The sequence below is a fragment of the Eleutherodactylus coqui genome, chromosome 6 (assembly GCF_035609145.1).
Source record: "Eleutherodactylus coqui strain aEleCoq1 chromosome 6, aEleCoq1.hap1, whole genome shotgun sequence".
NCBI lineage: Eukaryota > Metazoa > Chordata > Amphibia > Anura > Eleutherodactylidae > Eleutherodactylus > Eleutherodactylus coqui.
In genome coordinates, this window is record NC_089842.1 from 36,840,209 (window position 1) to 36,864,054 (window position 23,846).

Here is a 23,846-nt window from a genome sequence, read left to right on the forward strand (position 1 = left end):
CATATATATATATATATATATAATTTTTTTTTTTTAATTAAGTTTGTAATAACCTTGAATTTCTTGATAACTTCTTGGTCACTTCTGTGAGTTTGGTTGGCTTTGTGTGATAAGGTGGCCGCTGCAGAACGTGCTGATCAGGACTCTATTCACACAGTCATGAATCATACTTGTAATATTGGGTTGAGTAACTGCAAACATGTAATAACCAATAGGTGCGAGGAGGAGGAATTTAGTGACTTGTGGTCGAAATAGTTAGTTTCTGAATGAAGGGTTTAATGAGAACGCGAGGCGCTAGTGATGAGGAGTGTGATAGAGGGATGCTGCTCGCTGACATGACTCCTGCACTGTGAACAGCACCAGGCTCTACAGTGCTGCCGCAGGACCTGCTGGATTGTAGAAGACCAAGGTAAGTGCCCAGCCGCTCCGCTCATGCCTGCTAGCTTTTACACAGATGGAGTAGACTACAGTGCACACGGCTTCCTACAGACCCAGCTTTAAACTCTAAGGGACCTTTGACACATGGATCAAAGACGCAGCTAAAGCAGATTTCTGCTCCATAACCCGCAATGTATCATTTTAGTGCAAATTTCCGCATCTTTAGGTGCGTCTTGCAGAAATATCCCGCATGTGTGAAAGGTCTCTTTCACACATCACCGATCTGCAGCAGATTACAATTTTAATTCAATTGAAAGGGTGAAATCTGCTGCAGATCCGCACCAAAATCTGCAGTATATCAGTAACGTGTGAACGCACCCTAAAGCTGGGGTGACATATATAGATCTTTAATGCAGTTTTTGGGCCAAAGACAGAAGTAGATCCAACAGGAAGGAAATTCATCGGTCTTTTCTTCATACTTCCCCTTTTTTGCATCCTGGATTTGCTATCGGTGTGATTCCGGTGTGATTCGCTGTAATGCTACGGTGACATGGGGACAGTTTGTATCTGCTTTTAGACTTGCGCACAATGATATATTCTTAGTTTGGTATTAATTAATGCACAGAAAGGGTTAATCTAAATAATAAACATGGACTGATCCGTATTAGAGCGCCATACATTGATAATACCATAAATGCCTAATTAGATTATAATTGACCTTATACTCGTTGGCAGCAGCGTTACAGAGGCTTCTAGTCCTATAGATACAATGTGAGGATGAGGCTGCTACAGTAAACCGTCAGGCCGCCATTATTTGCATATATCCCCTCAAGGTCATTGTTTTCCGTTTTGGAGGCTTGGCTTATTTTTGATACAAGCTGGCGATACATTTATGAAGCATTTGCAACATTTCCTACTAAATGTTGGCCGGCCAACAACAGGTTAGACCAATATTGGTACATGGGGAAGTGAAGGGGTTAAAAAATATAAATGGGGTTTTTGCGCCAAATTCATTTATATCCAATTGCTGATTTTGTGACTAATGGAACACGGCCAATTTTGTTATTTTTAGTTACTTTTTTCGGTTTCTAACGTCTCAGTAGTGTTGGTATTAGATGGATGGAGGTACAAAGTGTCTCATGCCTCCGTAATGTCCCCATTATTGAAGTTATTATACTGTACTGTTGATCCACGTTGGACTTGATTCTTGATCTTAAAGCATCTCGATGGATGACATGTAGCACATACGGCGGTCTGCATGGCATGAACACATTTCTACGGTCTTCTACTCATTTTGTTCTTTCTCCCACAGAGACGCCATGTTCTTTGCTCGTGTGGTATCAGTCCTCATCATGGTCACGGGGACCTGCCAGGTATAGCTTTATACATATATATGTGTGTTTTCTGTCTTTGCTAGGGTTCTGGAGAGGGGGCGTATTTTTTTCTTATTAGAGGGGTTTGAAGATTAGTCAAGAACAGACTTTCCATTAAATGTACAAGAGCGTGGGGTGGGGGTGGGGGGGCTGTCACATCCTCAGAATGAAAGTCATACTTTGTAATGGTGACAAGGAAGGGGAAGGCTGTAGGGTTTATATTGACACTGATCAGCCATGATATTAAAACCACTGACAGATAAAGTGAAGAATATTCGTTATCTTGCTACGATGGCACCTCTTAGAATAAATATAGACACTGCGGGGATCCATTGTAACCCGGACTTAGCGGATCACTGCTAAGTCCTGGACAGTACCGGTGATCCGCATGTGGTTACAGTGGATCAAGCAGTGATATTGAGTGCAGAATAATGGGAAAAACTTTTTTTTTTTATAAACTTGCACAAAGCCACAACATAACAAAATGTAAAAAAAAAGTGAAATGGTCTGAAGACTTTCCGGACCAAGGCAGCAAGTGAACAGTCAGTTCTGGAAGCTGATGTGTTGGAAGCACAAAAATGGGCAAATGTAAAGAGACTTTGACAAAAGCCTAATTGCGGTGTCAATGGTCAGAGCATCTCCACATTGGAAGGTCTTGTGGGGCATTCTCAGTATGCAATGGTTAATGCCTACCAAAAGAGGTCCAACAAGGAATAACTGGTGAACTCGTTACAGGGTTATGATGCCCACGGTTCATTGGTGTATGTGGGGAGTGAAGGCTGGTCCGTCTGGTCCGATTCCATAGAACAGTGTTCCCCAACTCCAGTCCTCAGGGACCGCCAACAGGTCATGTTTTCAGAGGAGAGGAACATGATAAACAGCCCAAACGAATGACTTGTCCTCCTAATTCCTCAGATCTCAATCTGATCGAGCATCTGTGGGATGTGCTGGAAGAAGTCTGATCCAGTGAAGTCACATCTCACAACTTACAGGACTTAGATGATCTGCTACTAACGACTATCTGCAGGACAGCTTCATTGGTCTTGTGGAGTCCATGACTCAATGAGTCAGAGCTACTTTGCTAGCACAAGGGAGACCTACACAATATTAGGCAGATGGTTATGAAAGGGGTTATACAAGCAGCGCCTGCCGGGATACACCGGGGTTGGAGCAGAAGCTGCTGCTCCGGCCGCTGTGTAGTGGCTAGGGCTCATAATTGCAAGCACAGCTCTCATTGAAATCAATGGGCCCCTAGGCTGCAGTTACAAGCGCAGATCTCATGGACTTCACCGAGAACTGTGCTTGCAATTACATGCGCCGGCCACTATACAAGGGTTGGCGCAGGGCTAGTCAGTGTTTATACATACAGTACATACATAGAGGATATATGTGCAGTACTCCTCTACCAAAACAAGAACTATATCTGGCACTTGTCAGCATGAAGGTAGAAATGTAGCAGGATGATTTTTTTTTTAATGCATATTCCCTATAAAATGTACTTCCATGATACTTTGCAGCAAGAAATGGAGTGCAAACATCTCTTAGTCTGAGCAGCTATTCCCAGCCTAGACCCATCTGTAGGCCATTACTGGAGGGAAGGAAATGGGATTGTTCTCAGCATGAGAAACCAAGTAATCTTGTAGATATGATACCTTTTAATGGCTAACAAAAATACATGATGTTAATGTAAGCTTTCCGAACTCACAGGATTCTTCCTCGGGCATAATGAAATAGATCCAAAGAGGCATATATATATATATATATATATATATATATATATATATATATACACACACATACATACATACTTATGACAAGGCACAGACATGATGTGATTAATTTGCACATAATTTTTTCTTCTTCTTACCAGAACAGGATGAGTAGAGAAATAAACAAATACTGAAAAAGTCCACTGATTAAGATGTAAAGGTTTAAGGTCTCTGAATTAGTGTCATACTTCCCAGTCACGCATGAACCCTCTTGAACAATTTAACCCTCTGTTGAAAGTGTCAAAAGCTGTTATAAATTTGTAATCCCAAATTCTACTATGGCTTTGTGACTTGAAATTGCCTCTAAATATGGTGACTTTCATGTGTTCTATATTGTATCAATGACTAGAAAAAGTCTCTGCAACAAGTAATTCTGTCTTTCTCTCTTTAATCGTGTGGCGATGAGATCTCATCCTCGCTTTCAGTTTTTGTCCTGTTTCTCCAACATCGGACGCCGAACATGTGAATGTCCCCGGGATCTTATAGTCCTGCTGTGTGTTGGGGATTTGTATCCTGTCCATGGTCCGTACATGTGAGACGGTCTTACAGCTCCTTAGATTGCACGGATGTGTTTCTTTTTGTGTGTCAGAGGGCAATGCACTCCTGATTATAAGGATCCTCAAATTTGGAGGTTGCCTGTAACGCAGAAGGGGAGGGTCCGGGAATATGGTTTTCAGACGGTCATCCTTGTGTAGGATATGGTGGAGTTTCTTTGCAGCCTTCCTTAGCACCTCTAGCTATGTATTGTAGGTCACTACTAGAGGCACACGATCATTTCCTTCCTTCTCTGTGTATCGGAGTAGTTGATTCCTGGGTATCCTGGTGGCTCTGGTGATTTGGTCATTAATTGAGCTTTTAAGTTGGTATGGATGTTCCTCTTTGTCTGTTGGGTTGGAGCAGATCCGGTTATATCTGATGGCCTGGCTGTAGATGATTGACCTTTTGATGTGTAGAGCGGAAGCTGTCCCATCTGAGATATGTGGGCCGATCAATCGGTTTTCGCTACAGGGATGTCTGCATTGAGTTGTTTGAAATTTTTATGTTGGTGTCCAAAAAGTTGATTTTAGTATATGAGTAGCTTAATGTCAGGTTTATGGTGGGGGGAAATGCATTGAATCTCTCATGGAATTTTATAAGTTCTTGTCTGGTGTTGGTCGAGAGGGAAGGAGATGCTATTGTGATTATATGTAACATACTGATAAATGCTACACTGTTGCTCACTGTTACATTTTGTTCTATGGTGTCCCTTTATCATATATTTGATCATCAGTTGTCGGGGCATGCTGGGGGTTTCCAACAACTGGAGACCTCTTATTTTGTGAATTTGGCACATGTTAAGTACACATTGCGTTATGTTTGTCTATGAAAACCCCTGAACATTAGGCAGGATCCATTACATGTCGCGGCAGATGATGTGGTGTTTAGTTTTTCTATAGACTTGCGCATGTGATGTGGATGTGTCACTTATGTCCTCAGTGTCTTGTGACATATCACTGCACATACACATGACTGCCCGCTCTGAGCCCGCTGGATTACTTGGAGAGTGCGGTCAGACTTGCAGGTTTTGGTCAGGTTTTTGGATGCAGTTTTTGAAGTCAAACCCAAGTTTGGGTTCACTAAAGAGAAGTTCTGGTATCTGTCCGCTATACTTTCTCGCCTTTTATGAACCATATCTGATTTGGGTTTCAAAAATAAAATGCATCAAAAAACCTTAAGGGTACCTTTCACACATGCAGGATATTACTATAAGACATGTGGGTTATGGACCGAAATTCGCAGCAGCAGATTAAGGTGCGTCTGATTGTTCCTCCAGTAGTGGCCGCAGTAGTATTAGTGACCCCCTTAATGGCACTAATATCTATAGTGACCCTTGTTAGTGGCCCCAGTAGCAATAGTGACCCCCATTCTGGCTTCAGTAGTAATAGTGACCCCCTCATTGTGGCCCTATTAGTCATATTGTCCCCAGTAGTAAGAGTGACCGCCATAGCAGCCCTAGTAGTAATGGTGTCCCTTGACCTCCGGCTGGCGGCAACAAAAAAGGCATTTCACTTACGTGGTCTGCAGCTCCGATCCATCGGTGGCCACCGCTACCCTGACCTCTACCCTGGCATTTGTGTGAAGGAAAGCCTCTATGCCCATGGACAGCGGGTGAGAGGTCAGGGTTCACAGAATCAGCAGCAGTAGCGGCCGCTGGTGGATCAGAGCTGGGGATTAAGTAAGTTTCTCAGATCGATATCACACTCGCCAAATGGGTCATTTCACAACAGACAGCGCTATTTTCTTCCAGCATTGTCCACACTGACAGCGGGCGCCTGATCAGCTGATCGGCCAGGACATCACTAGAAAAAAAGTCCCAAAAGCCCCGGACAACCCCTTGAATTTAGATACTTACGAAAACTAAGAGTTAATTCAGACCATGCAGGTAAGAACCACATCAGAGAACACTGCAAAAACCGCAGGTGGTTGTGTTGTGGTTTCTTATGCTGTTACGTTTGTTTACTACAATTACATTAAAATCCCCGTGGACAGCTGTAAAAATGCCTGCGGTTTTAGTAGCGCAGTTTTTACAACACCTCTGCTGCAGCATCTGAATACACCCTTAGGGTGCATTCACACGAGCGTATTATCGTGGCAGTAAAACGCCAGCTGAAAATCGTGACCATCTGAAGCATCGGATTCCATAGACTCTTATGGGAGCCTATGACAGCCGCCAGAAAAGGAGCACTAAGGTCTCCCCCCCCCACGGATTTCGAGGCTGCTGCGTATTTATGCCGCAACCCGGCCATGTAAACGGGCAAGAAAACAGTAGATTTAGCCACGACTTAGTGGCTATCTCCTGTTTATGTGATTTCTGGCCAAAAATTGCAACACCCGTGTGAAAGAGGTCTTAGTGGCAGATCTAGGTCCCATCAATAGCCATGTGGCAGTTGGGGTCTTGGCAGCTCTGCTTTCAGGATACGTTCCCATGTGGGGGCTTTGCTGTGGATTTTCCAAGGCTGAAACATCTGCAGCAAATCTGCTCCAAAACCATTTGGTATCCGCGGCAGAGTTCATCCCTTCTATTCACTCCAACTGAAGGGTTGAGGTCCGCTGCGGGGGCCAATCAAAACTTTTTGATCACCTTTGCTTAAACTTTATCTTGGGGGTGGGGTGAGCAAAAAATGCTAATTCTGACATTGCGTATTATTTTTTTTTCTAACACTGTTTACCGTGCGGGACAAATAACGCGTTACTTTGATAGATTGGACTCAAACGGACGAAGCGATACGAAATAGGTTTGTTTTTTATTATAAGTATGAGAATTTTTTTTTTAATTACCTTTTATTTTTTGAATACATTTTTTTTATACTCCTTTTTAATTTTTTTTTTCCAGTTGCCATAGGGGACTTGAACTTGCAATTGTTTCTTCTTCGCTTCCACAGTGTAATGTAATACCAAAGTATTACATTATACTGCAATCTATCAAGCCACACTACAGACATGGCTTGATAGGTAGTCTGCAATGTCAGACTAGGGGGGGCCTTCGGAAGGTCCCCCGACTTCTATGGTAACTGAATGGCATCCCACAATCTCATCGCGGTTGGGACCTCCGAACTTCGATCAGGGCTATTGAATGCCGTTGTCAGAATGGACTGTGATATTTAAAGGGCGAGTGCTGATCGTGGCTGTTGCCTGCGTGTGGCAGCTGTAAGAAACAGCCGGCACCCGAATTGCATGGAGCGGGATCGGCTCCTGATCCATACAAACCCGAACCTCTATTTTGTAACTGTACATCCTGCCTTCTTTCAGAACCAGCGCCACACCCCCCATTGGATGTATCTGGTATTGCAGTTCAGCGCCACTGAAGTGAGATGCAATACCACACACAACCACCTGTACAGGTGTAGCGCTGTTTGATGGAAGAAAGACGCCATGCTTTGCTAATGTTGTACAACCCCCTTTAGTGTTGAGTATAAAGTACCACCATATACCTGCTCTGCCGCATCCTGCCATCCTCTGTGGGTGTGTGGGGATGTAGGTATAGCTGCCTGTATGGACGACTGATGTGTTTATTATGCGAAATGGAAAATCTGATCAGTAATTTTGTATCTATTTTCAGCGCATTAGAGTCAACGCTTCTTTATAAAAACCACATCCCACATAGAAGGCTTAGAGGGGCTTGTGGTGCAGGGAGACAACGATCAGCGCCACAAACAGCTCCTCCAGCTCAGTCATTTCATGATCGAGGTGCGAGTGGAGATTTCTGCTGAAAATATAGTATGACACCCCGGGGATTAGATGACTATATGGATCGCCATCTCCTGGGCAAGATGATTGGAGCACACACACTGCAACTCAATGCAACCTTCTTGACCCACGTTACAAGCCAGAAACCTACTGAAACCTGATGAGGGGTAAACACCCTGAAACAGCTGTCTGTGTATGGATTCTGGCTTGGTTTCCTATTCCCAATCATTGCTTTACAGACTTGTTAACAAATTGTACATTGATTTGAAGGAATGCTGCCATCCAATAGGTGGCGCTGCGGAGGTATTGTTCCATCTCTCTTATTTGCATAAATTACCCAGAGGAACGTGCATGGCCGTATAAGTCTCCTCACGCAACTTTCAGGTGTCTTCTCACACCCCTTCTGGGCTCTCTTCTTGCTCGCTCACCCCTCGCTCACCCCTAGGTGTCTCCACACACTTTTTGGGTGCTCTCCCTAAAGAGAGACAACACCCCTCTTGCAGCATTTCAAGGATCACTTAGCGGTTTCCATTTTTTTCAATTGTTTTTGTGTGATGCTAAGCCAGCCCCATTGAAAACAATGGATGACACGAACCGTTCCAAGGGAACCCCCAAAGATAGGACATGCTGCAATGCGGGAGGAAAAAAAAAAATCGCTCAAGTGTATGACCCGATTCAAAAGAATGGGGTTCATATTCGTGTGAGATTTTCCCGGCCGTGTGAAGGAGCCCTAACTGCAGCATTCAGAGGAGCAGCAACCATATGAGCCCCAGTTACAGGGAGAACATCCTCCTAGTGTGACAGTAATCACTATCAGAACTGGTTAGGGGTCTGCTCAGACCCTACTGCTCTGACATGCTGGTGATCATGTGGTGAGCAGGTCCCGTACAGGAAGCAGCACTGCTGCTTCCTGCATTCTCTACATAACGCTCAATGAGTGCTACGTAGCTTATAAAAGAGAAGGCAGAAACGGTTAAAAAACACTTTCCTTCTCCTTCGGGTCCTCAGCTGTGTCTGACAACCAAGAATCCGGCCTGCTCCTACTAGTTTGAAGGAGCTTTAATCCCACACCGTATATTTACAGCGCACGGTCCTTAATGGCTTAAAAGGGTTGTCCAGAACTTTTACTGTTGATGACCTACCTTCATCATAAGTCATCAATAGTTGATTGCTAGGTCCACTGTCAGTGTGGACCGTGCTGCAAGCAGATAGTGCTGTCCATATTGCAGAGGCTCAGTTTGGTACCACAGGTATAGCTACTATTTAATTCAATGGGATCTGTGCCTGCAGTACCGACCCAGACTGCTGCAATACGGACAGCGCTGTCTGCTTCCAGCACTGCTCACACTTACAGCGGGCCTGGCAATCAGCTGATTCGTGTGGATCATGACCGGTGAAGCCCTGCTGACGAACTAATGATGACCTATTCTGAAGATAGGTCATCAATAGTAAAAGTCTGGGATGATGCAGTCATGTAGAAACCGCTGTCCAGCTAACCGTCATACCCAAGTGCTGCCATCCGATCAGAAGATGGTGCACTGTGATTCAGCTGTCCACAACACTCGCTTGCACTCACTTACAGTCCGACGCTCCAAGCACCATCGCAGGCGCCTCTGTACATTCATGGCTGTGAGGTTGGGGCTCGTCCATGGTGACCCCTCACATGCCGTTCCCTACGGATGGTTCTGGTGCTAATGGATGTTCCAATGGCCTGTGAGACCTCCTGAGCGAGGGCAGACGATGTGCGTGATGCCTTCACAGCCCGTACAAGACTTTGTTGTCCACGTTCCGTAGGTTTACAAGGTCTCCCTGAACATGGCAGCACCACACACGGCAGATGGTCTCCATTTCCGAATAACATGGCCAACAGTGGACTTTGGAAGGGTCAGAAGCCTTCATTGCTTATTTCCAGGGGGTATGTATCTACACAGGTGTGCGGCCCGTTCCAGAAATCATCCCGTACCGTAATGGGCCGTGTCCCCATGAGTCCATCACATGACGAGGATAGACGTCTACCGAATGCCAGCAAGCAGAGATCTTGAAAAAGTGATACCTATTCTACAGGGAAACCGTTTACCTTTTCATCATACAAAGAATAATATTTATTTGCTTCAACCTGAAAACCCCTTTAAAAATTTCTGAGTATTTTTGAATTCACCGTTTTGCTATTTTTCACCGTACGGTAGAAATTTTGAGCAAAACATGACATCAGGCCGGGGCGGCCGTCAGAAGCTCGTCTTCTTTGAATGTCATTCTGGGAATTTTGCTACCTGTTATGATCACGTTAAATGTCATCCTGATGCGGCTGAATCACACTGCGACGGGCTGCCGGCTTCTGTGACTATTGCGAAACCTTCCGCCAGGGCTGAGAGGTTGTACATCAAACGAGTGTCTGAGCTGTCGTCTGGGGACTGCGGTTTCTGGGGTGACACGGGCTCCGGTGCTCGTCCTTCTGAAGGGAAAATGATGACTGAACTCAAGACCTGCGCAAGCTATTGAGTAGAGATAAGCGTTGACATTTCAGCGAGCGTACGCTCGTGTCATGGCGCCTAGCTCATATCCCCCATCCTCCAGTCAAAACAATTATCAGCTTATCAATCCACTCGGCTAGAATTGTTATAGGCAGCCTTTGCACGGGCGTATTTGCGCACGCAATACGTAGAGAATAGAACACCCTGATTCAATGGGTTCGTTCACATGTGCCTATTTTTCTCGCGCATTTCGGTCGCGCAAAAAAACCTCACAGGCTCTATTTTCCTGCTTATTTGCCCACCCATAGAAGTCAATGAGAATGCGTGCAAAATATGCTAGGAGATGCGTAAAACACCGCGCAATTGCACAGGAAAAATAACACATCTGGAACTCATTGAACGAATTAGACATTTCAATCGTTGCATTTTTTTTTTTGCCGCGTGCAAATGAAGATGCTTTGTGCCGCGCTCAAAAACAGCATAGTTCATTCTGCAAATACGCGGCACCCAGGCACGGGCAAATACGCTTACGCTAGTGTGAAGCCGGCCTTATGCGTTTTCTTGTAACAGATGAAGCCGGCCGTATATATACTCGGCAGTGTCCCTATAGTAGAGCAGTCATCTGTCTAGTATATTCTGACAATGCGGTAAAGACCAGCCTACTTTTGTAGCGGCTTTTGATGCGGTTGTGATTTTCACGCTAAATGGCAGAACTCGGCTTCACCTCCAACAGTCGTCTTTCCTGGGAACTAATAGGGTCTCCCAGTTCTCAGATACCCTCAGGACTTATAATAGAGCCCCATAGCATAACAACTGGACATTACAAACAATACAGATAGGAATCATGCATTAACCCAGTAACAGTGATAAATACAATGAAACTGGCAAGAGAGGCTAGAGCAAATGATAAGGACTTGAAATAAGAACCTGAAAAAAACACTGTCCCTATGCTAGTTCTTCCTATGACGTTCTCTAGTATTATAGCTCACTGATGCTGTCCCTCAACACCGGACACCACTGTCCCTTGTGTTGCCCTCAGTTATCCCGGTACAAGACATCAAATGATATAATCAAAAATACATAATATCGAAGGAAATAAACAAGATATAGTGGGGTATAGCACGACCTATCAGTTGTGACATTAAGGCTGCTTTCACACGGGCAGCACGATATCGCCTCGAGAAAATCACAGCGGTGTTCTGTGTTATATCGCTGTGTTTTCCTGTGGTGATATTGCATTGCTACATACTTGCACAACTTTTTAGCGCTCTTTTGGTGGAATTTTTTTTTTTGGGGGGGGGGCTTGAAACGTAAGCCCTACCCTTAGAATAAGCCCTAGCTGCATAAAAAAACCAAAAACAAATACATCACTGAAGCGACACTGTCTGCCTCCGGCGCAGGTTTTCTCTGCATCTCCGGCACTTGTCTTCAGTGCTCAGGCAAGGTTTCCAGGAAGCACTGTCTCTGATCGGTTCTCAAGTCAATCAGAGCCAGTACTCGATGAACCAATCACGGCCATTCATTGCTGCCTTGCCATGGTGCTGCCCCGCAACATTTCTTCCTCCTCCCCTGTAAGCTTCAATGATATCTGTCCATGTTGCGTCATCTCCCATTTCCTCTTCCTTCCCACATATAGGTAAAGGGCAACACATAAGAACTGACCTTCTTACATACCCATGACCTACCTAGGCATTATTTCTCACTTGTATGTTGATGCCCTGGTGCCTCTAGGTGTCCCAGCAACCGCCAAGCTACAACTCAATACTGGAATTACCCCTGATGACCGTTCACATCTGCTTGTATATATTGTGCAATGCTACAAATACGTGCGGCGCTGATAAAGGCCCTGCGGAGGAGCTGAAACATTGCTGCTCTCACATGGGTGAATCAACCACGTCCCTGGGAGGGCTGCAGTTTCTTCATTATCTATCTTATCTCCGCATTTCTTTCTATGCAAACATTCAGTTCATCTTTATTACCCAGTAGGGCCAGCTCATCTCTATAGATATGAGTCGGGTGGTCTTGTTGTTGAAGGGCTCAGTTCTCATAGTCATAACCAGAGATCACTTTCAGAATGAGAACGCATAAGCGAAGGTTCATCCCCTCAAATACCGATGAGTTCAATGACGTTCCAAAAGTAATTGCCAGTCCGCGTGTCTCCTGATAGGCAGTTATAGCAGCAACAGGGTATTATAACTTACATTAATGTGTTTTTCCTGAGAATTGCTCGCGGTCCGTGCCTCAGAGGGGAAAACAATCTGTTGCATTCGTTGGTCATGAATCCCTTGGGCTGCCTCTATTTGTCTGCAGTTATTTCCAGACCGCAGATGTGTCGAATTCTCTTGAAATCCAACTAGGAGGAGAAGTTACCCACTTCCTCCCACATGTCTACCACTATACTTCACAGCACCACTTACCTTTAAGCACATCCCAGCATGGTGAAAGGCAAGGACGAACAGAGAACTCATGTGGCTATGTACAAAATTTGGAATTGGGCGCCCCCACACCTAAGCTTAAAAAAAGTTCTATATATGTTCTGATAGACAACATTTATAACACAGTGGGCTTATATACAGAAGTTGATCCCTAATATATCTCTAAATATTGCAGTCAGCACATAATAGTCATTTACCAGTTCTACAGAGTTCTGCTATCCCCCCCCAGATAGAAATAGTGCCCCCACTGTGGCCCCCAATAGTAATAGTGCCCTCTCTGTGGCCTCCTCTTCTAGTTGCAGTCTTGCCTCTGCTCATTATTTCTGACTCTTCCCACCTGTTCTACCTCCGACTAATGGTAAAAAAAAACTTCTGACAAACTCAATTAGTCACACTGACCCCGCCGGGGCGCTCAGTGCACCATCTGACTCCTCCCCCAGTCTGCTGCACACTGTACTCTGGCAGCAGGAGAGTTGGATGGCGCACCCAGTGCTTTGGTAGGGTCAGTGTAACTGAGTTTCGTAGAAGACTTTCACTGGTGGTTCGGGGGATAAAGAGTCAGTGAGTGAGGTAGGGGGCCAAGGCCGTTTGGCCACAGGCTTTTCAGCGCTCATGTGATCTGCCTCTATTGGTGGCCTTTAATGGTAGCACACCACTTCTATGGAGACTAGGGATGAGCGAGCATACCCGCTAAGGACAATTACTCGATTGAGCATTGTCCTTACCGAGTATCTCCCCGCTCGGCAGAGAAGGTTCGGGTGCCGGCGCGGGTGACAGGTGAGTTGTGGCAGTAAGCAGGAGGGAGCGGGGGGGAGAGAGGGAGAGAGAGATCTCCCCTCCGTTCCTCCCCGCTCTCCTCCGCCGCTCCCTGCCTGCCGCCGGCAGCCGAATCTTTGCTCTCGAGCGGGCAGGTACTCGCTAAGGGCAATGCTCGCTCATCTCTAATGGAGACCTTTTGTGCATAAATGCGCACACAATTTGTTTGTTTAAATGAATTTAGCGTGACAATCATCCACGTGTAAATGGCCCTTAAGGTCTAAGAATTAGGGCTCCTTCACAGGGGGGCAGGGGTGTAACTATAGAGGATGCAGGGCCCAGGAGCCTTAGGGGGCCCATAAGGCCTCTCTTCTCCATACAGGGAGCCCAGTACTATGAATAAAGCAATATAGTTGGGGGCCCTGCTACAAGTTTTGCATTGGGGCCCGGGAGCTTCAAGTTACACCTCTGCAGGGGGGTATGAGAAAATGCACAAGCTTCAGCGCAACGTATTTGTGCTATGAGCGAGGTTGATTTGTGCACGTATTGGCGCATTTTAATGCACTTTTTGTGCACGCAGGTCATGTTCATTTTGGCGCAGCAGATGAACTCCCCCTTCATTTAAATGGCTGTTTAGCCTAAGGAGAACCAGATGTGCTCTTTTTTTTCATGGAATTGTGCACCGTATTGCACACTTGGTTGCGTTTTGGCGCGCCTACCGTAGATTTCTATGGGGACCTTTGTGTGCCAGTGCGCAGGAATATAGAGCATGTCCTATGTTTTTGCACATGGAGTACCGGTTACCAACAGCGGAAGACAAAGTGGTGGCTGAGAGTCTGTTTTTGAGCGGCTGGAGTTGGGTGGATGACACCGATGCCAGGTTCCTCTGGGAGAGTCTGAGACCCAAACTTTAGGTAGACCCCTGACCACCCCACATAGACTACAACACCCATCAGCTGATCCAATCCTACAACTCCTGGTGTCCAGATAATGGGTGTGAATGTCAATGTATGTGTTGGGTGGCAGCCACAGAGCCAGAAGCAATCGGCACATGTTCTTCTGCCCTCAATGTGATTGTTTCCAGCAAGAGAAACCAAGTAATCTTGTAGATATGATACCTTTTAATGGCCAACAAAAATACATGATGTTAATGCGAGCTTTCGGACTTACTCGGTGTCCTTCATCAAAGCAAAAGTCCTTTGACGTAGGACTCTGAGTAAGTCTGAAAGCTCGCTATTATTACATTATGTATTTTTGTTGGCCATTAAAAGCTATCATGTCTACAAGATTACTTGGTTTCTCTTGCTGGGAACAATCACATTTTGCTCTGCTGGCTAACACGGTGCCGAACTTTTTTCTTCTCCCCTTATGAATAACCTCGCTGACCGGTAACACGCTGAGTTTTCTATCGCAGCGTACTGGAAATGTGAGCATTGTGGGCCGTTACTGTAAGCAAATGAGGTTGTGACACCTAATTCATTTCTGTAGCCATCACCATCTACAGATATGATCACTGTGAGCTCAGATGGGAAGCCAAGAATGAATGTACACAAGTACCGGCATAGGAGGCTGACGCAAGTCACTAGTCCGTCCAGTGCAGCCTGCTATGTGCAATCTCATCTGGCTGCAGCTAGGGCTTTGCATGCATCTTCCTAGCACCGGCTGTAGCACTTGTAGGGTTTGGGTACGTTCATCTGCTGCGTTTAGATGGAACAATAATCGTTCCGTTTGAACAGGAGCCAACGACGAATGAGAATCTTTCGCTTCTCATTTAGTTTCAGCCGGCATAAAAATCATCATTGGCTCGTTTACTTCTTGTTGCGTTTGAACACTGATTGTTCAGTGAGGAGACTTATAAGGCCATCCATGCTCCTCTGGGTAATATGCAAATAAGGGAGATGGAACAATACCTGTGCAGCACCACCTATTGGAAGGCAGCATTCCTGCAAGTCAATATTAGACTCTTTATACAAGCATATTGTAAGAGGCGGGATGGGGCGGAGCTAATTCGTGGAACTTAGCCCTGCCCCGCCCCTTTCATTGCAAATAGTGCAGAGGGGCGGAGAGGAGGCAGAGAGGGGGCGGGAGCTCAGAGAACTGCTCCTGGCTCTTCCATCCTCCCCCCACTGCAGATGAGGATGATGTATATCGGCTTGACGTGAAAACCGAGCTGATATACGGTCGTCTGAATCCACCCTTAACATCATGAAAATATATTAAAGTTACAGATGAAAATAAAACATTACAGAAGAAACATAGAATTAAAATTAGGTTTATGAAAAGAAGTTTTTTATCATTGGCCCCAATATTCGTTATCTAATGAGCCAAGCAATATTAATTTGCTCTCATTCTCTCCCTTCAAAATGCTCCTTCAAGCGGACATGACCGGGAGTGCAGAAAGATGATTGGAGTAAACACACTGAAACAAGGAAGCCAGGAGATGGCCGCTGGAGCTGACGGGATGTAAGCATGATCTCTGTGTGTTTGTGGGGCTACGTGCCCTGCTATTTTTCAAGTTGCCGCTGAGGGACCAACGGTTTCCGTGGCAACTTGTAAACAAGGCAGGGCCTGGTAACGCGAACACAGCACACCGAACGCAATTTGAGAGTCGTTTTGCCTGGAGAAAACCTTATTGGTGGCAAAGAGTCACCTGACACTTTCCAAAAGTTTCTAGAACTTGTTTATAGGTTCATTAGGGCCTCGAGCAAAACTACATCCTGTACAACACAAGGAAAAGGGCGGAATGTAAGAAAGAGAATCTGGTCACCGGACCGCAAGACACGTTTCCTCTTTACAAAAATCGATGTTATATCGCCTTAAACTATCAATGTTACTGATATATCAGACATAACAATATCGATGAAGAGTATCCCCAAAGCATTAACGGTATATCGATATTTCGATATTTCGGTTTTCGATGTCCCAACCTTAGTGTGCAGTAGGTTTCTGGATTGGCTGATGAGAGGCCTGTAATGTAGGTAAAAAAAGGTGCTGTCTCTTCTTAAGGAGAACACTCAAAAAGTGTGTGAGACACCTAAGACTTCAATTCCCAGTCATTGTTACAAGGCTTGTATCAAGTGTCTAACATTGACTTGCAGGAATGCTGCCTTCCAATAGGTGGCGCTGCAGAGGTATTGTTCCATCGCCCTTATTTACATAGAAATGTGAAAGACTGAACAAGAAGTCCACGGTTCTCAATGATGATCTGCCTGTCTAAATGGGGTACGAAAGCATAAACGTGCTAATGATGACATCACCAGATCAATCGCTCGGGCAAGGGAAAACCATGCCGTTCTCGCTGTGTGTGAAAGGGCTGGGATCACGTCAGCGTTCTTTCATCCTTTATTAACGAAACCATTTATTTTTTCTTTTCAAAAATCAAAAAAATGGACGTCTGATGCAAACGGATCCAAAAAAAACCCGGATAGTTCGTTTTCAATTGCATGAGATTTTGCTCGTTTACATTAGCGTTCAGCCTGTGTTTGGGCTTCGTCTCTGTTCCATTTCTGGAGCAGAAAGACTGAATTGAACGGTTCCGTTTTTTCCCCCATTGATGTCAATAGGGTTTTTAAAAAAATGGCAAACGGATATATCGATTGAAACGGCTAATGAGCTCCAGATGGGTTCTTCTTCCGGCAGAATTACGCAGCGTATTAGGCATCCCCTTGCATCTGCACCCCCATCGACTTCTATGGGAACCTTTGGTGCACAAGTGTACAGAAAAGTAGAGCATGATGCTTCTTTTATCATGTGAGCGCAATATATGGAACTGTGAATGAACCCATTGAAATCGATGTGTTCTATTCTCTGCATATTGCAAAGAAGTCTGTGTAAATCTCGCCTGAAGCTTCCAGTTTCCTTCCATTCTGTTAGGCTTCCATTTTTTATTTGGAACACATTGCGCTGCTGACTGTACTGTTCGCGCCATTAAAAACAGAAAACTTTCCGTTTTGCTTCTATTCCTTTAGTTTCTATTTGTTTTCCATTTACTTGAAACCCTTCGAAATCAATTAGAGAAAAACTGAATAGTTTAATCCTGTTTTATTCCATCTCCGTGCTCCAAAAACGGAAGAGAGAGATGGAAAGCCCCGGCGCAGACCGAACGCTGGTGTGAACGAGCCCTCGGACATCCGTTATGATCAGTTTTTAACAGATCCTTTTTGTTTGAAATGTTGCTGATTAGTGCCCACCCTTCCGCACCCCCCCCCCCCCCCCCCGCCCCAGCCCCTCCGCTGCAAACCGCTGCTGTAAGTTGTACGATTCGCCTTCTGATATATTCAGTGTTAAGTAGCTACCGGTATACAGAGAATATGACTACATCAGTGATATGGCAGGTCTGTTTCTGACACAATGTTACGGACCGCTCTGACACAGTAACCTAAATAACCTTGTGCTCTATGGAACATTTGACAAGAAAATTAGCTACTTAAATTGCAGTCACAGCAGAAAAACTGCACCTGTGACGGTAAGGCTGCCTTCACATCACACGCTGGAACTTCCGTTCAGAGGTTCTGTCGCAAATCCGGCACAGAATACTGGAAGGTAAAGCGCTGCATGCGGCGCTTTTTCTTCCGGGAGCTGTGTGAAACCTTATGGAACCCATTAGTTAGTGGGGTCCATTCAGCGCGGTTTGGTTCCGTCATAAGACAGACCCCATTTGCTCAGGAGATTCCCCTTTTCTACTCCCAGAACAGAGCAGGGAAACTGACCCCCCACCGCAGATGTGAGAGCGCCACCATCACCCAATACATCACCGAAATACTCCATCTAGAGGTTAGATAGCCTTAGGTTAGATGGAACCCTGTGCGGACGTTTCTTGGGCACCCCACCCATACATAATACAAAAAAAAATATGTATATTGTGCTATTGTATATGGCAGTCTGCCTGTATTCTGCTTGTGCAGAAAGCAACAAGATAGTCGCATGTCCACACCAGAACAGCTCAGTGAATAAATACTGTATGAGAACAAAGCTCATAACATAAGTACAGAACCAAACAAATACATTACCAGTAACACGCTCAGTACATACATGCAGCCCCAGAACAAAGCTCCTAACATACATACAGCACCAGAACCAAGCTCAAGTACATATATACAATACCAGAACCCAGCTCATAACATAAATAAAACCCCAGAACCAAGCTCATAACAAATACAGTACAGAACCCAGCTCATAACATAAATAAAGCCCCAGAACAAGGCTCAAGTTTATAGATACAAGACAAGGACTGTGTGGGCTGACTAAAGAACAATGACACAGACTCATGGAGGCCTCCTTCTAGGTAGGTAAAGTCCCCTGGTGCAAGAATGTATTCCTAGGGTGATGTTTTCTTGGCAGACTGTTTTTGCCATTGCCTTCCTCAGTCATGTTTTACCAACGTTAGGAAGGATAGAAGGATGAGTCAATCTTGAGCGGGGATTGAACCCACGACCTTCAGGTCATGAGCGACAGTTTAGGACTGTTTCTGCTGTATTAACACTCTACACAACACTGACTCCACTCAAACACTCACTCCCTACCCATGACATATGAGAAGTAAGGTGAATTTCCCCTCCAGCATTCTGTTTATTACTAGATCTCCTTTGTGACCGATTTCTGTTACATTGTCATTTTAGAGAGCCGCCAAGGAATGCCAAGGAATGCAATACTACAATAAGGAGGTGAATGAGTGCTGCTTCAGATGTCCTCAAGGTTAGTCCTAAATGTGCCGGGTTGCTCCAATAACAATGCCCGGCAATCGGTGTAGGTGGCATACCACGGAGTGATTTGCTAAGGAGGCAGACTTGCTTGGTTTGGTCCTTCTGTCTGTCATCCCCAAATACTCAGCACCCGTTGTGATGTCTCATGATGTTCTCCCTTTGTCATTACCAGGTCAGGTGACGAGCTCTACTTGTGTTAAAAACACTCATAAAGAATGTGGGACGTGTTCTGAGCCTAACAACTTCATTATCTGGTCCCAGAAAGGTCCTAAGTGTGCCACTTGTAGAAGCTGCAGGAAAGGTAAATGTCCTCAAAGCATAATTCTGTCCTCTGATTAACACAGCGGGTGGAGATCTAGGCTGGCATGTGATTGCCACTAAGCTGCTTCTGCGGCTGTGAGCACAGGGATCACCGCCAGTCACTGTCTAACACCCACAGTCTTTACAATGGGGCAGCACATGTCTAGTAGCAATGCTGCCCATAGTTTAGATGGCACCCTGTGTATAATATTTTTTTTGTCCCCCACCCCCTTGTCATAACCATAAAATAACATATATTGCACTGATAGGCAGTCTGCTTGTACAGAAAGCAGCAAGGTAGCAGCATACCTACACCAGAACACCTGACTGAACCAAGCTCATATCAAATACAGCACGGGAACCAAAGTCAGTACATAAATACAGCCCTAGAGCCAAGCCAATAACATAAATACAGTACCAGAACCAAGCATGGTACATAAATACAGCACCAGAACCAAGCTCAGTACATATATACAGCCCTATAGCCAAGCCAATAACATAAATACAACCCCAAAGACAAGCCAATAACATAAATACAGCACCAGAACCAAGCATGGTACATAAATACAGCACCAGAACCAAGCATGGTACATAAACACAGCACCAGAACCAAGCTCAGTACATAAATGCAGTTCAAGCCAACCTCCACATATAATTACAGCACCATGACAAAATTTATAACATGAATACAACACCTGAACCAAGCTCATAACACAAATACAGTAGCACAACTAAGTGATTGTATTGCAGGGGCCGATGACCTGACAACGGCACCTCAAAACATCAGAGGCAGGAGGAAGATGATTCGTGTAGCTGCACAAGTTGCTGTCACACAAAAAGATTTGTCCAGGTGGACCTCAGGAGAGCAAATGCCCCCAGCCTACATTTGCCTTCTGCCCACTACAAGCTGGTGGGTCAGCGTCCTGTGCGACTTCACAGATCCCATGCAGATAAGGCTGGCCATACCTTGTAGCCAACGTTAAGTTCCCATCGAGCAGCCCTCTTACTAAAAGTGCTCCCCCCCCCGTAGAGTAACTCTTTGAAGCATCATATGTGCGCTATAGAGGCAGCCCATACAGCTTGTACTATAGGCTCTGTGATAAGGGGGGCGCTGCTCAATTTAAACAGAGGAAGCAGACAGAATACAGTGCTGCCCTCTTCCCCTACAGAAAGTGGGAGCAACAAGTTCTTCACCCTCCTTAAACTGGATGTTGGGTGTGATGGCATGAAGCAGCCCTTTGAGCCTTGCTCATCATCAGATACTTTCTATGATTCACCAATAATCTAGAATGCCTGATAATCTGGCACCCACCCCTTTAATGCCAGATCAGGTGAATGTACAGTAGTCCCAAAGACACGCTGGTTACATTTACAGTCATCTCGTTAATGCTTACAGTAACATCTGGGGCCGCCAGTGATTCGGTGGATGAATGCGGCACTAGATATCGCTGAGTCACTTAGACCCGATACATGAATCACAACATTATTAATAAGCCAATTTAAAGTCACAAAGAGTCGGACGTTACCCGTAAAGAAACCTAAATGCAGCAAGGAAATTCTCCGCTGTCTATTTATATCTGAACCATCGCAGCTACAGATGAGTCACAGGATTTCAGAGTCGGGGTCATTATTAGTTGTAACTTTCAGGGTTTGGGTTCAGTTTTTACGAGGGCACTGGGTACAAATCAAGAAAAGATGAGCAAACGAAAACCCTGACCTATTATCACAGAGGATTATTTGGGCTGGACACATTGTAACAGACCCTCAGCTGTGAGTACTAGATCTCCAAGGGTTTTCAGGCTCTGCATGTAAAAAAAAAAAAGGATATTTCTATTCAATGATAGCAAGAAAGTGTATCAAAAAGTTGCAGAAGTTTTCATTACGTATTCTACAGTTGCAATCAAAATTATTCAACCCCCCCATCCTCTGCAAATTAGCTGTATTTGCCAAATTTAGGAACTTTCAGCTGCTTGCAAAAAAATAAACAAACACAAACAACGTAAATAACTCAATACAACTAATATAACAAGCCGTTTCTCCAAATTCTCCACAAAATGCCACTTTTAACCCCTTAATGACACGGCCCCTTTTTCTTTTTCCATTTTCGTTTTTGCCTCCCCCCTTCAAAAAAGTTGTAACTCCTTTATTTATCCATCGATGTCGCTGTATGAGGGCTTGTTTTTTGCGGGACGAGTTGTATGTTATAGTGGTGCTATTTAATGTACCATATAATGTAATGAAAAACTTTTAAAAAATTCTAAGTGGAGTAAAATGAAAAAAAAAACGACATTGCGCCATCTTTTAGTGCGTCTTGTTTCTACGGCGCACAAACAGCAACAAAAGCGACATAATAACTTTATTCTATTGCGATTACAAGATACCAAACTTGTATAGGTTTTTTCTTACTATACTAATTTTTTTTTTTCAAAGCCATTTAATTTTTTTCAATTATTTTCTGTGGTCATTTTGTGCGCGCAATAACTTTTTTATTTTTCCGTCGATATAGTTGAGCGAGGGCTCATTTTTTGCAAAATGTTCTGTAGTTTCCGATAGTATCAATTTAGAATACATACGACTTCTTGATCGCTTTTTATTGCGTTTTTTCTGGGAGACAGGGTAACTAAAAATGTGCATTTCTGGCGTTCTTAATTTTTTTTTTCGGACGACGTTCACTGTGCGGGAAAAATAATGCACTACTTTGATAGATCAGACCTTTACGGACGCGGCGATACCAAATACATTTTTTTATTTTATGATTTAGATTTTTTAATAATGGATATGGCAAAAGGGGGGTGATTTAAACTTTTATAACTTTTTTTTTTTACAATTAAAAAAACTTTATTGACATTTTTTTAAACTTTACTTTGAAGTCCCCCTGGGGGACTTTAACATGCGAAACTTTGATCGCTCCTGCAGTATGACGTAATGCTATAGCATTACATCATACTGCAATTTAACAGGCAGCCTATCAAGCCACCCCACGGGGATGGCTTGATAGGCAGTCTGGTAAGGTAGCCCTGGGGCCTGGGTGTACCTGCCTGCCGTCTTCTACTCTGCGGGTGTGCCGGCCGTCGCTCTGGCGGACATGTGCAGTACAGATTATGCCGCGCCGTCGCTAGGCGATGATGCAGATGCTGCAACATTTCCGCAATGATGATTGTGGAAGGGCCGCGGGACGGCCAGCTTCCATTGGCTTCAATGGAAGCTGTCCACATGGAAGCCGCGCAGGATCGCAGCATACTGCATTTTCTCCTCCCCGAGCAAGAAATCGCAACCGATTTCTGCTTGTGTAGAGGAAATCACATTTTGCTATAGCATCCTATGGGCGGCAATTGCTGTGGAATCCAGAGGCGGACGCCCGCTCTGGATTCTGCAATGCAAATCCGCCCGTGTGCAGGCGGCTTTCATGACAAGCGTCTTTAGCACTTAGTAGAGCACCTTTGCTGTTATGACGGCTGCAGATGTGATGCACAACCAGACAGCGGCTGCTGACAGCGTTCCTGAGGAATCTTACCCTATTCTTCATGGACAATGGCCTCCAGTTCACCAACCTTCTTGGGTTTGTGTGTTGCAATCACCTTCTTCACATCCTACCAAAGATTTTTTACAGGATTCATGTCAGGCAACTGTAAGGGCCACTTGAGAATCTTGCAAGACTTCTTCTGAAACCAAGCCTTGCTGGACTTTGAAGTATGCTTGGGATTATTGTCCTATTGGAAGGTCCAATGACCCCCGAGCTTCAGCCTCCTCACAGAAGACATGATGTCCTAGGATTTCTTGATGCTTGACTGAATCCATCTGTTCTGCACCCGCTGCAGGTTTGCAATGCCCGAGGAAGCAAAGCAGACAAAGAGCATCAACGAGCTGCCACCGCCATGCTTCACTGTAGGCAGAAGGTTCTTTTCCACACTTGCTTCATTCTGCCTCCTCCAGACACACAAAAATCCCAGTTATGTTTCATCGCTCCACTGAACAGAATCCCCAAATTTCTATGGCTTATTTATATGGTTTTGATCATATTGGTGCAAACTGTTCTTGTGCTTTTGGGTCAGTAGAGGTGAACGTCTTGCAGTTCAAGCATGAAGACCTTCAGCGTCTAGTATGCATCTTACTGTGTAAATGGAATCCTCAGTGTCCGCTGCCACCAAATCTTCCTGCAGTTTTTTTGCAGCACTCAAGGATTTCTGACCACCCGTTTCCTCGGGAATCTGGTGGCAGACGGTGATAGTTTCTTCTTTCTGCCACATCCAGGGTGTGCAGCCAGTGTTCCTTAAACTTTTTTTTTAATCCTTTTTCTTGTTTGTGCTAGGCAATGATCTCTTGGACCGCTTTTGGACCGCTGTCCTTTGACTTAGCCCTATCTCTAACATGCAATCAAATGACACAGTCAACAAAGCCCTAGCCAGTCCAGGTATTTGCTGTGTTTTATCTCAAG

The 23,846-nt window shown here is 44.9% G+C and overlaps 1 protein-coding gene across 1 annotated transcript in view; it reads left to right on the plus strand.

Annotated features, from left to right (window-relative positions):
• Positions 1-305: 305 nt before the first annotated feature.
• LOC136572046 (tumor necrosis factor receptor superfamily member 1B-like) overlaps positions 306-23,846 on the plus strand; it is a 37,106-nt gene continuing 13,565 nt past the window's right edge. The window contains exons 1-4 of the mRNA XM_066572664.1: positions 306-409; positions 1,691-1,751; positions 19,028-19,103; positions 19,284-19,412. Of these exons, the coding sequence (XP_066428761.1) occupies positions 1,698-1,751; positions 19,028-19,103; positions 19,284-19,412 (259 nt within the window). The 5' untranslated portion in view covers positions 306-409; positions 1,691-1,697. The remainder of the gene's footprint in view (positions 410-1,690; positions 1,752-19,027; positions 19,104-19,283; positions 19,413-23,846) is intronic.